This window comes from Zingiber officinale, chromosome 4B, assembly GCF_018446385.1.
Source record: "Zingiber officinale cultivar Zhangliang chromosome 4B, Zo_v1.1, whole genome shotgun sequence".
Taxonomy (NCBI): domain Eukaryota; kingdom Viridiplantae; phylum Streptophyta; class Magnoliopsida; order Zingiberales; family Zingiberaceae; genus Zingiber; species Zingiber officinale.
The window spans coordinates 117,491,426-117,509,282 of record NC_055993.1 but is presented as its reverse complement, the minus strand read 5'-3'; the positions used below and the strand labels follow the sequence as shown (position 1 = coordinate 117,509,282).

The 17,857-nt window shown below is 34.5% G+C and overlaps 1 protein-coding gene across 5 annotated transcripts; it reads right to left on the bottom strand.

Annotated features, from left to right (window-relative positions):
- Positions 1-798: 798 nt before the first annotated feature.
- Positions 799-15,319, bottom strand: LOC121976172 (glutathione gamma-glutamylcysteinyltransferase 1-like). Of its 5 annotated transcripts, none has more exons than XM_042528209.1 (11): positions 15,134-15,276; positions 14,670-14,749; positions 14,333-14,587; positions 12,816-12,972; positions 12,228-12,466; positions 10,381-10,544; positions 9,759-9,810; positions 8,594-8,821; positions 8,034-8,513; positions 4,666-4,756; positions 799-1,147 (listed from the first exon to the last, which is right to left on the bottom strand). In XM_042528209.1, the coding sequence occupies exons 4-10, from the start codon at positions 12,937-12,939 to the stop codon at positions 4,667-4,669; spliced, it is 1,377 nt and encodes a 458-aa protein (XP_042384143.1). In that variant the 5' UTR covers positions 12,940-12,972; positions 14,333-14,587; positions 14,670-14,749; positions 15,134-15,276; the 3' UTR covers positions 799-1,147; position 4,666. The 5 variants fall into 5 exon arrangements, 3 of the variants coding, with proteins under 3 accessions (XP_042384143.1, XP_042384142.1, XP_042384144.1); XR_006110560.1 differs by lacking the exons at positions 799-1,147; positions 14,333-14,587; positions 14,670-14,749 and adding exons at positions 1,172-2,126; positions 2,220-2,447; positions 2,599-2,814 and having other exon boundaries at positions 15,134-15,319; XR_006110559.1 differs by lacking the exons at positions 14,333-14,587; positions 14,670-14,749 and adding an exon at positions 2,599-2,814 and having other exon boundaries at positions 15,134-15,319.
- Between the last annotated feature and the right edge of the window lie 2,538 nt (positions 15,320-17,857).

Below are 17,857 nucleotides of genomic sequence, written 5' to 3'. Positions count from 1 at the left end.
ATAGATATATCTTTTGAAAAAAATATTCCTCCCACTTTCTAGCCATCAGTTATAAACTACTCTAGTGATTTATTTTTGTGAGGGACACTATGAATGTAATCATCCTTCTACTACAATACTACAATTATCAAAACTCTTATTAAACTTTTTAATAAACAAAAAATGCTATATATATATATATCAAACTCACTAACCAACTAAACAAATTTAAAATATAAAAATTTTAAATAATCAAACAAAATGAAATTAAGAATTGGATGACACCTAAATAAAACTAAACTTAATCTTGAACTAAAATCAAGTTTATAATAAAAAAATCTAACTAAACTTAAACAATCATTCCAACGATTTAATCCATTTTAAACTCAATTTGATTCGATTCGATTATGTATCAATTAAGCTTAAACAACACAAAGCTGGATAAATTTAGCCAAGCTTAACTAAAATCAAATTTATAAAACAAAAAATACCGACTTAATCCATTTTATACTCAATTTGATTTCACGCAATTACGTATCAATTAAGCTTAAACAACACAAACTGTACAAATTTAGCCAAGCTTAACTAAAATCAAATTTATAAAAAAAAAATACCAAATCAAGCTTAACAACTATTTCAACAATTTTTGCTCAATTACTTTATCAAACAAACTTTAACAAGGTAAAACTTGATTTGCTTACCATCTTAGTTGGAAATACTCGATCATTTAGTCTAATAACCATGCATAGGATATTAAACTGCATTTCGTGTAGTCTGATTAAAATAAAGAATCAAAGAAACTTAACTGTAAATCTAAACTAATTCCCCAAATAGATAATATTATGCAAGTTTAAGTTAGTATGACAGTCGAATTACAAATCATTACTCGTTCAATTACTATGCAGTTCTCTTCATAAGAGAGAAAACAGATTGAAGGCAATCAAAATGGCCAACAGTTTGCTATCAACACAAGTTGTCATAGCAGATTGTTTCCAATACTGAGTCATTTTTCTCTCGTATGATTCCTCTCTTCCAGATGAATTATTAGTCACAGCAGATTGTTTCTAAATAATGTCCAAAATCCTCTTTCCCAAAGGTTAGATTTGAAGTAACTGCGTCTTCATCGATAGGTATCTCAGGAATCAAGTTGTTGATGCAAGCGTACCACCTGCAATTTGCACACAAGTTTGTCAAAAATATCCTACACAACAGCTATAACTAGATGCAACAAAATGACAGCTGATTTTTTGACAAGAACAAGAGGGAAAAAACATTTACAAGCACTTATACGTCTTTTGCACTAATATGTGCAAAAGAAGTTGACCGCCCTTCTAAACAAGCTAAAATAAAATTTACATAGTTAAGTATCGTCTCTGCAAATTCTAGCCTCTTTACATAGTCGAGTATCCTCTTTGCAACTTCAGGATATAACAAGCTAAACTAAGGCTTTGAGATATTATAGTCGAGTATTCTAGCCAGGAGATTACTCTGTGACTGTCCTTTTATATCTCATGGCATATGAAGGAATTCTCAACGTCCTTATTGATGTCATCTTGACAACAGGACTAAAAGTTTCCTTATAGTTTTCACCATGTGACAAGTCTTACTTTGTAGTGGTCTATATTTTATTCGCCTTATGCTCTAGCTTATAGACCAACTTGAAAGTGACGGAATCTGCACCCTTAGGCTTTGGTATGAGATCATTTTCTCATCTATAGTCTCCTTCCATTCTTTTAACACTTTTTGCTTCTTCAAAATAAGAAGGCTCATGAACATCTAAATGACCAGAGAAAGAAATAAATACATAACAAGTCAACAGCTCAATAACAACTTACTTTAGCCCATTTCCTTTTAAATGTTCTCAAGGCACTTTCATCCTTTTTCAATAAAAAAAACACGACGTCAAAGTTTAAAATGCTCCGATCACATCAAAGGAAGAAGTACCGAGTGAAGAGGATGATTCCAAAATCACACATGAGGTCATCACTTTTATTCCCTCCATTATTTATCCTTCAAAATAAACCTTGGTGGATAGGAATAAGTAGCCTCACGGAAGACATCTCAAGGATCAACAATTATATGTTTTCTATCCATGCACTTCAATTCTTTCTTCATTTCATCATAATCAATGAAGTAACTTGCTTCACCTAGAAGTTTGACACAAAATTCGTTTTGCGCAGTTCAGTCCGGGGAAATATATTATTTTGCCTATGACACCATGACAATGACAATGACTTTACCTGAGGCTTCTATGAGATCTTAAAGGGGATGACTTTGCACGATGACAGCAACAACTTCATATGAAGTGCGCAAGGGTCTGGCAAAGTCCCAAGAGTTTTGTGAGAGGTCTATGACACGTTCTTGCTCCTACTTTATTCCTTCCTTTCCTCAGTGCCTCCAACACCCCAGATCAGCGTGCCCAACACAGGACCGACACCAAATCATTCTGGTGGAAGGGAACTACAACCCTAGCTCAGAATAAAAGTTAAAATCTTGGCATGGAGAACCAAAGACCTTGAAATAGTTGCCACTTAGCTTCTATCCAACCATAAGTTCATAAGGCGGCTTCATATTTACCTTGGACAATCAGATTAATAACATGAGTTGCATATAGCATACCTTATTTACAAGTCTTTGAGTAGATTCTTGTCCACCATTTCTTCAACTAGTTCATATTAATATGACCAATTGTTGCTGCCAAATATTTATCGTGTCATTTTTGCTTATCTTCTCAACATGTATAGTAGATGTTGAAAGAACATGTGCCCTTGACCTGCGTGCAGGCGCGAATAATGTCCACCTTCACCTCTTTGATATTCCACGAAATTTCATATCCTTTAGGCCAAAAGAACACAATATTCAACATACATTACAACTAGTTCTTTAACCACGGAAAAAAAGTTTTCTTCTAACATGTGATAATAGACCTAACTCCTAAGAGTGACATGGTAGCAATCAAGATTGAATCAGAACACTTCTTTTTCCACTTGATGGATTGTGTTGTTTGGCATGACCACTGCAACATTTCCTTCATAATGATAAAGAGTTGTGAATTTTAGAATCATCGCCAATGAGATATTGTTTGTAACCAAAATTAATAATTCAATCATCTTTAAAATCACAATTTATAGATGATAATCCTCCCAGCATTGTAGTCTCTGTCATGAAACATTGGCCATATTTTTCATTGGAATCAACTTCGTTGTTCATAGCATTTCCTTTATTGTTTTCTCTATCATCAAACATTTGGCATATTCTTCTTTGGGACCATCTTATAGTTTGCAACATTTCCTTCCTTGAGCTTGACTCTACAATCTCTCATGTTATACCAAGTTTAAAGTTTACCGCAACAATAGCACTAATCTTCTTGTTGCCACTTTCATTGGAAGACAATTCCCCTTTTGAAAGAAACCGTCTTCTTGCCGTTCTTCTGAGTAAGGCTCTTCCTTTGTTAGGAATAAATGCTTCTCCCTCACCTACCCTAAGAAAATTGTCCACCATTTGATAAGCTAACGACTCTAGATGCAAGCAGATTCTACAACTCCACCAAAGATGGTTCATTTTTCCACCCTTGAACAAATGTGATGAAAAGAATATACTCTTGTTGAAGAGCAGAAATAATATACTTCTTCATTCATGCTTCTGTTATAGCCTCTTCCAGATCTGAAAGTGATATCTCCAAGCATAAATTTCAACCTTCAACAAATATTGGGAAATCTAAAGATCATCTTGTGTTGTATTAGATAATTGGATTTTTAAATATTGAAGATGAGCCAAGTTCCTATAGTTGAGCAATCCATCAAGACTATGCAAATCTCAAAAGTTAATTTGCACCTAATTATTTGCTCAAAGACATCATGAGAGATAATCTCCTTAACTCAAATTCCATAGTTGCATTTAATGTCTCCCACCTCTTTAGAGCATTTGGGCCATCACCTTCAGATGTCTTGGTTGCAGCTCCACCAATCATATCTCATCAGTCTTCACCTACAAGATATTACTTCCTACAACTATTTCAAATCTTGTAATTGGCTGGAGTGATTAGTGGCTATTGAAATCCATAGTGATTGCCAATTGTTTTCTTCTCAAAAGGATCTTGAAAGAAAACCTTCATTGCCCTTGTGGCTTTGATGCCATGTGAAAAAAAGAGAGTAACACCTTAATGTGCAATTTGTTTTTTTTAAAGAGTCAACTAAAATACCACTAGACCAAGATCTCTAACTTTTGCATAGAAGAATGACAATCAAAAGAACAAGTGAGAAAAAAAAAACAAAACTTTCACTAACCTTTGCCTGAAAATTGTTTACAAAATTTAAATGTTTACCCAAAATCCACTTTAATAATTAATAGATGGAAACTATTCTAAATAATAAGCAATGGAAGCAAGCTATGAAGAATTTAATGAAAAGCTAGTTAAAGCCCTTTCTCTAAATGATCGCTTACATAAATAATGGATAGCTGAAGTGGAGTAAAAAACTTAATTAGAGTACAACTTCATTAAACAAAAGGCACAATAGTTCCTAGTTGTGTGTACTTCTTTCTGATTAACATTTTGCCATCAACAAATATACTAGAGCTGAAAAAATGAAAATATGTCTAGTCAAATAACTGAAATTTAAATATCAAAAAGATTAAGTATCATGCTTGATATTCTCTATGGAATAAACTTAGATTGAAAGCACTCACGCTATGGGCAAACAGGGAACTTTAGATCATCACTTGTTTCCTCATCTGCACACCTTCTCAGAAAATAGAACTGCTGACGCAGGTGCAGAATCTGATATGTATTCAAGTTTGTCAAATTCCAAAGTGGCACCAGATTAAAAAATGTCAGAGCAAGAGTAACAAAAGAATCCATTTGAGTCTAACAAATAAAAACATTGTATTAGATTACAATCCATGCCAAACCTTTATTTCTTTCTAAGTTATACTAAATCAGTGCAAAAATTTTAAACAATGGCCAATGAAAACAAGAGACAAATATAAGGGTATAAGACTATATTGATATGAGTCAAATGACAATATGTAAAATTTCATCAACTAGTTTACGATGCTTCATACAATTTCTATGTCAACAACACTACAATGCCTGCAAAGTATCAGCTATTAAGATCAGAAATTCCGTTTGTTGCTTTTCCACACAACTAAAATCTGACCAAATTTCACTAGCATAATAAGACTCAAGTATAATTAACTAATTCTTAGCAAACTCTTGACCTTAAAAGTAGGAGGTGAAAGAGTAAAGCAGTGAAAGAAAAGAAGAAAGAAATGGGAATAGAAGAAAATGGTTAAAAAGAAAACATACTACTATATGAAATAGAGAAGATACTGTGGTATTATGGCCTTACCTCAGGTCCTTACTACAACAATGATATCTGTTTACATCCACCATAACAATGAAGGATGTTGAAATTAATAGGCATTTGGATATCTAGAATTAGTCTCACATCCAAGTATTAATTTCTTATGATCATGGGGTGTATTTAAAATAATGTTCTTCTGTCAAAATAATATAATTTTTATCCCACTAAACTTGGTACCAGAGCAAGACAAGTCATAAGTTGGGATTTTTTTTTTTCAAATAATCTCAAAAGAAAAGTGTAGATTTGATATGTCGAAGCCACCTCCGCTCCATCCCATATATCCTCTTCTTTCTATATCTCAGCCTCCTCTACACATCTTAGCTGACAGGGTTCCCTCCTATTGCCCCTGACCACATTAATTTTCTATCTATCCACCCCTCTCGACCCTCCCTTTCTCTGTGTTAACATGGCAACAAAAAGATTCCTAATTTCACCATCATCTTTATTGTTCATTTGATTTAAAACATGGTTTAAAATCTCGAACCATATCAAAGTTTGGTTTATGACCAGAACCAGGGGCGGATTTACCTAATGGCCCGGGGGGGCCACGGCCCCTCCAAAATTTTTAAATAATATTATTTTTTTATTAATTTTTTAAAAATAGTTTAGTATATATATTATTTGGCCCCTTTAAAAAGTAATATGTATTATTGGTCTAATGGTATGTATAATTTTTTTTCAAACCCACCTCTCAAGTTCGAATCCTTAGAGGACTATTTTTTTTCATATTTCAATTAAATATATATTATTCATGAAAGTTAGGAAGGATTATTATTATATAATATATTTAATAATTATTTTAATTTCGTCACTTGATATATGGCCTCCCCAAACTTAAAATCCTAGATCCGCCCCTGACCAGAACGATACCGTTTCGGCATCAAATTGTGCTAATATGATTTCGATATTTTTAAATATAAAATATATTAATTAAAATTCTAAAACAAATATGAGACAATGATATCTCCATATGATAAATTAAAAATTAAAAAATTTATTATATATATATATAATGGGACAATGTTATTAGACTTTGATTAAGCTATCATATTATATTTAAGAGTTGATTGAAATTATTAAGCTACGGTTAAATATTAATTAACATAAGTTTCTTCCTTCTCTGCATCATCACACTTGCCGCCTGCGGGCCTTTGCAACCTCGTAGAGATGCCCCGACCCGCGGAGGTAGATACAAGATCGTGGCAACCTTTGGGACCCCTCTGAGACGCCTCGACCTGTGGAGGTTGCCGCTGTATCGCAGCAGCCTCCGCGACTAGGGGTGTAAATAAGTCAAACCGCTCGTGAGCCACTCGCGAGCGGTTCGGTTAAAACTTGACTCGAGCTCGAAGTTGACCGAGCTCGAGCCTAATTATTACTAGCTTGGTGGTTCACTGAGCCAAATGAGCAAGTAATAATATATTTTTTTATAATATATAATATATTAATTTATTTATTAAAAAAAATAACCAAAAAAAATTGAGCTCAAGCTCGAGCTTAAGCCGATAATTAAATATCGAGCTCAACTCTACCAGCTTGAGCGAGCTCAAGCTCGAGTTGAGCCAACATAAATCGAGTCGAGCTGAGCTCAAGCCTAGGCTGGTTTAAGCTTGGCTAGACTCGTTTATAGCCCTATCTGTGACCCCCCGACAACATGCAGTGCTGGTGCCGAGCAGAACAACCAATTTCACCTCGCACAAAACAAAATTTTAAACCATGATTTAAAATAAGATTAGATATTATCTGTTTTTCCAAAAAATCTTTCTTTTGTTCGAGTCAATGTCAAACTTTTACTTAGTCTATTTGGAGAAGTTATCCCTGATAGTGAATGAAAATTTAGTCCTCCCAACATTTATTCCCACTCATTTTAGATGTTCAACTCTAGTCTTAATTTTTGTTGCAACACTTTTATCACTATTCATCTATTAAAATCTTAAAAGATGTATTGATCATGCTCTTTCTTCAAGTACTCTTTCTCTTCACTTAGGAGATATTGAAATTTCACTCATCTCTCCCTCTAACATCTTCTTGTCTCCCAAATTCATATCAACTTTTACTAAACTTCTCCTGAATTTTTACTATTTATGCCACATCAACATATACTACAACCTAATCTTTCTTTTTTTGCAACCCTTCGCCATTTGTCACTCATCTTCATGAACCCCAATGTCCTATGCTATCTTTAGGGGGAATGAGATTAAGAAAGTTCTATTCTTTCAGGAGTATTTTCTAAGCACAGTACAAGTCACCAACTTTAGCGTGATACAAAATTTGGGAGAGATAATAACTATTGCACTAGTATCTTCAATATCTGCAGTGAGTGCCTTTGCTATTTGTTAATCTTTTTAACTTTTATGAAAATTGGAAATCAAACAATCTTTGCACTCCAGTTTGTGCTAATAATTATATATGGGTGTATACATTTAATCCCACTTGAGGCAATAAAGAAAAAGGCATCGTGTTAGAATCATATAAAATATAGAATAATCCAATGTTATCCCTTTCAAATGTAATCAATGTTGGCAATCTACATTTGTATTAAACTCTACTTCAAGTGACTCTGGGACCTAATTGTATAAACTTGAGATGGAATACTAATTGTAGTAGCTAAATTAGGTGCAACCAGTTAAGTCTAAAACATCTTCTTTCAACATAAATTTGCATACAGATGGGACCAGGGAAAGAGAAGCAAACCTCATTCCGAAGAGGATTAGCAAAATTCTCAGTTGAAAAAAGATCTTGAATTTCAACCAGCAAGTTTGCATCCTTAACCCCTGACCATGTGCTTGCAGGTAAAGCCAATAGTAGCACAGTTATAGCAGCATTACTTGCTAACTGTACAATAACAGGTACATCAAATGTGGAACTGCAAGTGCTCTCTGCCACTGATGCTGATACAGGTTCCAATATATTAATTCCCTGTTCATTGCCACCTGAAACTGTTATACCAGAGATAGCTGTTAGGTTATCATTGTTGGCCTTCATGCATGTAACACCTGTAGCTTTGAAACCAATTCTTGTTCTACACACTGAGACTCCTGGAAGTAAGGTTGTTCCTTGGCAACATACAGTTACAATATCCTCTTTAAGATTGTCATTTGTGATTGAAGATGATAATATGTCTGTTACATATCTAAATAGCACAGTCTCATGAACTTGCTTCAGTATCTCTCCCTGGAATTCAAAATGTTCATTAGGAAGATCAGAAGTGTGGCACAATGAGAAGATGGGAGTAGCAGTAAAGGAAGAAAGACCTTCAGAGCATGTCTCTCTTTCTCCTCATTGCTCAAGGTAGATCCATCTTCCTCTTGTCTCCTAACCTCAAGAATCTGTTTAATAAAATCTCCAGCACATGCAGGTAAGGACTTCAACACACAATCAAGAACTTGGGAAGCACTTTTTAGGTCCTCAGATTTCAAAAGAATAGGTACATCATTAATCAAATATTTAACAATGCTCAACCAGCTTTCATCTCTGCAGTTCTAAAGACAATCCAGAATTTACAGAAAATCATTAATCATGAAGATGAAAAATCATTTAAATTTAGATGAACAACTTTCCATGAGGCTGAAGATGAAAACATTTTTTAGATCCTCACACTTTAAAGAATAGGTATATCATTAATCAAGTATTTGACAATGCTCAGCCAGCTTTCGTCTCAGCAGCTCTAAAGATATTACAGAATCTACACAAAATTATTAACCATGAAGATAGAAAATCATTAAACCTAGATGAACAACTTCCCATGAGGCCTAATCGGACACATATTCATTAATTTCACTCATTAAAACATACATATTTTCCTCATTAATATATTAATTGTCTATGGTGCAATGGTTATTAGCAAACCAATATGATGTGTTCTTCATCACAGTCCAAGTGCACAGGCAACTGCCAATTATATGCTGACAGGTTGATGATAGCATGAATCATACGTATGCAGATGCAATATATAGATTCAGTGAGGTACTTATTAAACAGGACAATGGAGTTATATGAGTTTGCAATTGGAAACATATTGCTTGAAGCTATCTAAGAAACATCCTCATACTACTACAGTACTACTAGATATCTAAGTTCTATTTGATAAACCTACGTGTTCACAGAAAAGAGACTATCATCTCTTTGTGAGAGAAAACAGGAAAGGAAGGTTAAGCTAAAATAGGGTATTCAAATGCTGAAAATGAAAGAAGAGAGATTCATTTGGAGGCTCCATTTTGACTTCTCTGAAAAATTCTTTGCACAGGATGATTGACAACCTCTAGAAACAAATTCACTTTTTTTTATTTTGACTGCACCTATTTTCTTTGAATATTCCTACAAAACACATTTCACAAAAAGTTTTCATTTACTTCAAGAAGAAAAAATAAAATAAGTGGAAAACTTTTTCCTAGTCAAATGCAGCTTTAATTTCTTTACCAGTGTATAAAGCAATGATGGTGCTTTCTCATAACCAGAAATAAGCATAAACCTGGGGAAAAAGGCAAATGATGAATGATATTTGGGTTTAGATCTAAAAAATGAGAAATATGAATAAAGTGATGCACTGTCTTAGTAGCAAAGTAGAACTAGAAACATCACTAACAAAGTAATCGAGGAAATTATGTTGTACATATTATAAATATTATATAATACTAAGCAATCACATATATCTTGGTGATTTTTTTCTGCTGACTTGTAACAGAATCATACAATTCATCAACTATATTCATTAATGTAATGTGTCTTAGAACATTGACTAGTATTGTATACTAAGGTCATTATGCGTGAATAAATCAAATATAACTGGTTGACATTCATGATGGATAGCTTTCTGATTGTATACACGTATACTGATCCACAGGTTAGGAGCCAAAAAACTATTTGGTTTCATAAAAGTTGAGGGTTTTTTTCAAGCCATGTGTGTAATTAATATATTTTTATTTAACATGGAAATGCTTGTGTGGAATTTTATTTAAAAATTACAATTAGGTTGCAAATAACAAGAGGAAAGGAAATAAAGTTGATCAGCAAAGACTCTGTTAAGCATGAAAGATTTTACCCCCTACGATGCCCAGTTGCATTATCAATTGTATCCATTGCTTCCCAAAGAAGCGCAAGTGGAACCCAATGAGGAGGATATTTGAAGCGAGCTACATCAAGGATTAGTACCATATCACTTTCTGCATGATATCCACCAATTGGTGAAAAATGACCAATCCCAGTCTGCAAATGAAACAAAAACAAATATTAAGTATTCCTCACCCTGCAACAATAATACGTTAAGCACAAAATATCTTAGTGTCCAAAATAGCTCCTGATACACTATAGAAATAAAAACCGTCAATGCTAGTTCTGAGCCTAATGAAAAAAGTTAAAGGTTGTTTTAGGCCTAGACAGCTAGCATTAAGGGTGCGTCTACTTGAGGGGAGGAAGGGGAAAGAAAGGACGAGTGCTAGAGAAAGGAGTAGGGGACAGAAGAGAGAGGTTATAGGTCTCCATGGTTTTGATTTATTCAAAAAAGATGAAGGAAAACTAAGAGAAAATGACAAATTTAAACCTTAACTAGTCTTCTCAAAACTTTTCAATGCCTTCATGCCTCTTTCGTCCACTTCTGGACAGAACCAAATCTAGCAAAAGGAACTTCTTCTTCCTCCTTTCTGTTCTACTACTGAGGTAGGCAAGGGAATTTGACTGTTTTCATCCTCCTTTCCTTTTATTTGGGCTCCCTTCCCCTCAAATAGACACACCTTAAATATTATTCAAAACTTATGAAAGACACCTCAAAATAGTTGGGATAAACACAACTTGATGATAATGTGTAGAAAACTAAATCAAGGAATGGTGAGGATTTTAGTTGCAATAACAATATTGAGGAGCTCTCATATGCCTTTGAAATGAACTGTGAAAGCTTGCAAAATACCTCTATACGTCCCTGATCTTGGAGCCCCTATGTTGAAGACATAGTATTCCTCCTCTTTTCATGTTGACAATTTTCTATAAATATCTAAAAATTCTGATTGTAGCTGATTGTATCTAGTGGGATAAAGTTTGGTTGTTGTTTTGTATCTAAAAATTCTCATTGCCATTTCTGACCCACTGAACTTTTGCCCTTCTCTGCCAGACATAAGTTGGCAATGCTCGAGCTGGATAAGTGACAAGTCTTCTCCGCCATAGGAGATAGAGCATGAATCTCAGCTAAAAGGGCAGCCCGGTGCACGAACCTCCTGCCATGCGGGGTCCCGGGGAAGGATTCATTGTACGCAGCCTTACCCTGTTTTTTTGCAAGAGGCTGCTTCTAGCTAAGGAAGCAAAAATTCCCAATTTAGAGGTTAAAAAGGATGCCTTCTTTAATGCTTGCAACCTGATAACATCAGACCAACTACCAAGCTGCCTGTGTAGAATTTTCATCTTCTTCACCCAAGTAGAACAAAAAGAACTATAGTGTGTAATTGCCAACAGCCATGGACCAAGTCAAGAAAATCCCATCATGCAGCTAGTTATCGGTTGATATCGTCTAGTTTACACATAGAACACAAATTCTCACCGTCATATATATTATATCATATTTTATATAATGAAAAAAAAAATTAAATTAAAAAGACAACCCAAAGCTTGGACACTTGGTGCCAGGTTTGTTCCTATCCTATGTCTGGTTATAGGCGGTACACAAGCCCTGTAATCTTGTAAAGCAAAATGTAAGCAACCTTATTGAATCGAGTGTATGCCTATGCCATCAATGGAGAAATTGATATTGCATCAACATTGGGAAAAATATTCATAATGCATAATTTCTTTTAAGTATAAAATCTCATGCAGTTTCACGAAAGCCATATTACTCACATCGCATATGCACAACTAGCACTCCAATTTGGTTAAGCCAATATTTTTTTGAAGTTAGAAAGATACCTGTTTTAAGGGTTTTCTACTGTATGATGCTACAAGATGACAGTCTTCTGAAGAAGAACATTTGATAACATTGTGACGAAAATCATCAATATTGCATTGATTTGTACGAAAAGATTCGACTTTAGCTCCTGCACATTGAGCCAAGCAAGCCACTTTACCGAATGTGATACCTTCAGCCTTAACTTTCTCCAAAGGTTCACAACAATCCAACATGGACTCATCATACCATCTCCAAGGACCTTCAAATAAGAATTAACTAGATGATACAAAACCATGATAAAAAATTTCTTGTGTTAGTTTAATTTCTGCTAATGCATCATCAGACAAATTATATTATGGCTTAAAACCAAATATGAAATAGCTTATATTGTGTAGCGATTGTTATATAGTTGGAATGAGAAAGTTGTTTTATTCGATACAGGAAATAAGATTAACCCATGGCCAATATATTTCAAAATAAAATGATCAAAGATGAAAACTTGTGTAAATTCAACAAAAATTTCTCAACTAATGCATGATTTATATAGAAACGAAACTATGGAAGGGAATACTAACAAATTCAGTGTTAATTAATGAAACAACTAGTACCTTTCCATTTTCTATGCGGATCTATAGCAAGGGCATTCAATACCATAGATAAACTGGCCAACCCACAATATGCAGGCTCTGACTGGGTTTGGAAGTGAGAAATTAATTTAAAGAAGCCCTCCATAGTTCCATTTTGAAGAGCTTCACAGAATAATCTCTGAAAGTTTCCCAAAGAGAAAAAGTATTACAATAGGCTTGAAAAGAAAGGTTTTAGGAACTGTTAAAAGTTTATGTTCTATCCTAGCACAAAAGGTAAAGACCTCCTGAAAAGCTAAAGCACACAAAAAATTATTAAGTCAACATGATCATTTAGATTTGCTCAAGCATTAGTTTGAGATAATTTGAGTTGGCATGCGATGGTAAGAATTGTAATACCTATACAAGACTTGCCATGAAACAGATAAATTTGTATGAAGATAATTTTTGGACAATGATTTTCTTCTCATGATCATTATAGAAAGGGGTTATAACATATATAGATCATGAAAATACCATCATCTTCAAAAAGTAACAAAGTATTGGGAATATCTTCTTCCAAATAGAATGTTAGGAATACATCATCCAAATTATTCCATAAAAAGGCAAGGAACTCTACACTCCCTCCCTCCCTCCCTCCCTCCCAATCAAGCTAGAACTCACTCAAATTTCAAAATTTGGTCTATGAAGACTCCATAGAACATTAGTTATCTGCTCCTTGATAGGAATATCTGTCGTTCATACGCTCCCATTACTAATTTTCACCTTGATGAAACAGTGGTCAACCTCTGCAGGTTCTCTTCAGTCATGATGAACAAGATTATGAGCTACACTTAGAACTGCCTTGTTATCATACTATAACTTTACAAGAGAGCTGCTAGGGACTTTTAGTTCATTTAGAAGCCTCCCTAATCATATTCTTTCAAATATATTATGAACCAATGCCCATGTTCAGCCTCTGCACAATTTCTTGCAACCACTGACTCTATAGGTGTATCAACTAGTTTGCAACTCAACATGCATGTCTCTTGAGGAATTAAGAATGTACTTCCTTATGAAATGATAATTTCAATCTTGTTTCTAGATACATCCATACAAGGAAGTATTTCAGAACCCCAAGATCCTTTGGTTCGGACTCAACAGCAAGGCATCTTTAAACCTAATTCTTCATAATTATCCCCTATGATAATTATGCTATGCTATCTACATACACTTTAACAATAAAAAAATTTACTTGAACCTATATAAAGTGCTAAAAGAGTGTGTGATTTGATCGAACCTATATAAACTCGTGTCTATTTACCACACTTGAGCAAACTTTTCAAACCATTCTCTAGGAAATTGTTTCAGTAGAGAGATTTTTCAATCTAAACACAAAGTTACCTTCCTTTACAAAACCAGGAGGAAAATCTATATAAACTTCCACGTGTATGTCATAATTCAGAAATGCATTTGACATATCTCACTGTTGTAGAGGACAATTAAGAGTCCATGTTAATGATAAAAGCACACTTACTATATATTTTTGGTTATCCTATTACCTATATGTCCAGGTAAAGTGTTTAGCAACAAGTCTTGCATTGTACTGGTTGACGCTTGCATCAGCATTGCACTTCACTATCAGAACTCACTTATATCCCACTGTTGTCTTCCTTTCAGGTAATTCTATAATGTTCCAAGTAGCTTCTTTCTAGTGCACCAATCTCTTCTTGCACTGTTTTTCTCAACTTGGAGAGAACAGGAGCTTTTTGTATGTTATTCAGTATCTTTGACTCGGACAACGGGATAGTAAATACCTGAAATTTGGAAGATAGCTCCTCATAAAGAAAAAAAAAACATTGATAAAGATGGTATACGATGTTGGGTGCAGGATCAGACCACTTTCCTAAACGCTATTGGAGGTCCAAACCTAGGCCCTTTCTCTGGAGCACAAGACCATGCTCAACTAGTTCCTTAGTCTGTTCAGCATCAGCACGTGAACTCGGAGTGAAACGAAATGGAAAAGAAAGAAATTATCTTGGGGAAATAAATGTTAGACAAATTCACTAACTAGTAATAACTAATTTTCACCCTATCAATCCTTCAAATTTGTTATCGATGAATTCGAGCAAACATCAGATGCGCATCGCATCATTCATGCATGGCAATAAATAGTACCAAAACCCCAAAACGTTTACTATCAAACTCATACATGAATTAAAAGTAGGAACCCCAAATGTATCCGGAAACAAACGGCAAAGAGGTGAAAGATTAATCAGTCCGTGCCAACAACCAAAGGACGCAAAATCCATTGGAATCAAGAACTGGAAGCGGGGTACAAGTAAAGGCGTGATCAAGAACACCTTTCCTTCGGGAGAGGGAAACTCGATCGCCGGCGGAGAAGGAAGTACTCTCCGGTAAAAGCTTGCGACCGCCATGGCGTCGGTCGGTCTTCAGTCGCCTTCCCACTCGAATCGCTCTCGCCCGCTTCCTTCCTCGCTCGCCTACGCGGGTCCGTTGCTGCACGCGGTCTTCTTTTTGTTGACTTGCTGGACGCTGGTTGCTTGTTAAATTTTATTTAATAATAATAACAATAATAATTTAGAAATAGTTTTTCAAATAAATAATAATTCATTTTCAATTACAAATAATTTCCCTATTTTTTACAATTAAAAAAAATCATTTCAAATAATTTCCCTATTTTTTACAATTAAAAAAAAAATCATTTCAAATAAATTAGAAATGAATGGAAAATAGATGAATGGACTAACAGCATCCACCTCAATTTTTTACTATATACCACATCAAATATTTTAAAATTTTCATTATCTTTAATTTTCTATTATTATTATTATTATATTTATGGAATGAGTGGAAGGAGACAAATTGAAAAGAATGAGTAGAATGAGAGAGATTGAAAAGAAATATTAGTTTACTTTTAGAATAGAGGTTTCATTATGTAAATTTAGAGAATCACTATTCATCAAATTTAAATTTAGTTAATAGATAAGATAGTTTATGTAAAAAATTTTTAGCTATTCTATCTAAAATTTAAGATAAAATATTTAGATAAGATAGCTGATGCGCATATTTTAAGATTTTATTGTGAAAAGGATTTAAGTTTTACATGGGAGTTGAGTAGTTTGAAGGTTAATTTATAATGAATCATAATTATTAAAAAATTATAAATATATCTATATCATGGGAGGTTTTTTCTCACATGGTTTATTGAACTAACGTGATTCGTGTATGAGAACAACATACATGTGTTGAATGTATTATGACCTCGAGCAATCATTGTTTTATTGTCTATGTGATTGTCTCATTCTATTTTGGGAACTAGACGTTTGATCTCAATGCACCGTCGAGCTCATATTTCATAGTTTAAATATTTAAATTTAAGAATTTAATTATTTAAATTATTAGTTACTCCATAAAATAAATAATTATTTAGAAAATTCAAATATTTTATAAAATAAATATTACATATTGAAAATTTATGGTATCAATATAAAATCAAAAAGTCATTGAGCTGTCAAGTATCACAAAATAACTTTCAAATTTCAAGCTCCACTTCTCTATCCTAAATTTGGATCAACATGAAGCTAAAAAAAATTCTAGTCATATTTAGGATCAATCTAATCTAACTAGAACCTTAAAACCCCTAACTTGATATTTCCATGTTGACTCGGATTGGGTTGACATGTTAGATTTGTAGGATCGTTGCACTATAAAGAGGGTGAATAGCGCTCGCGACTTTTTACGTTCGTTTAAAACTTAATCAGAATAATAGGTAGTGAAAATAAAAAGAAACAGAAAATAATGACACAAGTTGATTTTACTTGGTTCAGAGCTTATGATGATTCTCACTCCAAGGCCCACACTCGTTGAGTACTTTCAATGAGTAATCCATTAGTAGTTCGAATAAGATTATAAGAATTGAGTATTAGAACTACAATGATTGAAAAATTATAAATAAAATTATATCGACAACTTTAAGAATTGAAGTTGCGAGCCTTCAATTGTCAGAGCAGTGTTTGGGCATCGTACAGTCATTTCTGAAGCAGTACGCAGGAGAGAAAGTCGTTCAGAATGTTCTGTTGAAGGTGTTGGTCTAACCCTCCTTTTATAGCCTCATCCGGGCGCTAAATCCCTTGTTGGGCACCTGGATTGTGCAAACATGGCCAGAAGTTTATCCTTGTCTGGGCGCCTGAACCGCTGACATGGATCGGTTAGTCGTCGTGCTCCAACGTAGAGTGAAGATGAGATTTTGCTTGTTCGGACGCTTGGACCCGTCCGAGCACCCGGACCGTCCAGGTGCCTCGGCAGCCACCCGGGTGCTCCTCTTCACTGCTGACTCGGGTGCCCAGAGCACCTCCGAGCGCCTGGACCCGGTCCAGGAGCTTGGACAACCCTTTTGCAGGATCTTCTTTCCTGCATGAGTGTTAGCACAAAAGCAAATATGGAAATGAAGATAGCAACTTATTTGATAATTTTTGAACTGTCTGGTCTTGAGTTCAGCGAGCCAAGACTATCTCAGCTGATAAGAGTAAATCTTTTGTATTTAAAATTTTATAATTTTTATTATCTCCTATAAATATCTCCAACACTTTATCCTCTTGAAAACCCACGAGGAAGCTTAACGAAGAGTTCATTGTAAGCCGATGAATTTGATCATGCGCACGTACAAGGTCGAAGGAGCACAACAAGAAGGTTGATCAAATGGCAATGATGTCCAAGGGCATAGCTGAATTGGCCATCACATGATAGATTTATTGAAATAGGCAAGGGTTGATTTTTGGTGAAGTTGACGAAAATACCCTCCCATATGGTGGCCTACTCGATTTTCTGAATTATCTCTCTACATATAGATGTGTAGCCGACCGTATGAGATGTCTAGGGTCAATGTATGACCTTTTAATTTTTCCCTATGTTCTTTCCTTCTTTCTTTCCCTCTCTTGCTTAGTAAATAAGTAGAAATCATCTTTTTCTTCCTAGATTTCTTACTACTTATTAGGGTAGCAATTGATCTTCTTTCCCAAGCACGACCTATTTTTTGTGATTGGATGAGTAATCTCCTAGCTAAA

Excerpts from the sequence above, each read along its gene's own strand:
- LOC121976172 (XM_042528208.1), bottom strand. The coding sequence starts at position 15,208 with ATGGCGGTCGCAAGCTTTTACCGGAGAGTACTTCCTTCTCCGCCGGCG. Across the intron at positions 9,811-10,380 it reads GCAACTGGGCATCGTAGGGG|GTTTATGCTTATTTCTGGTT; the intron begins GTAAAATCTTTC and ends CTTTTTCCCCAG. Across the intron at positions 8,822-9,758 it reads CATCATTGCTTTATACACTG|AACTGCAGAGATGAAAGCTG; the intron begins GTAAAGAAATTA and ends GATTGTCTTTAG.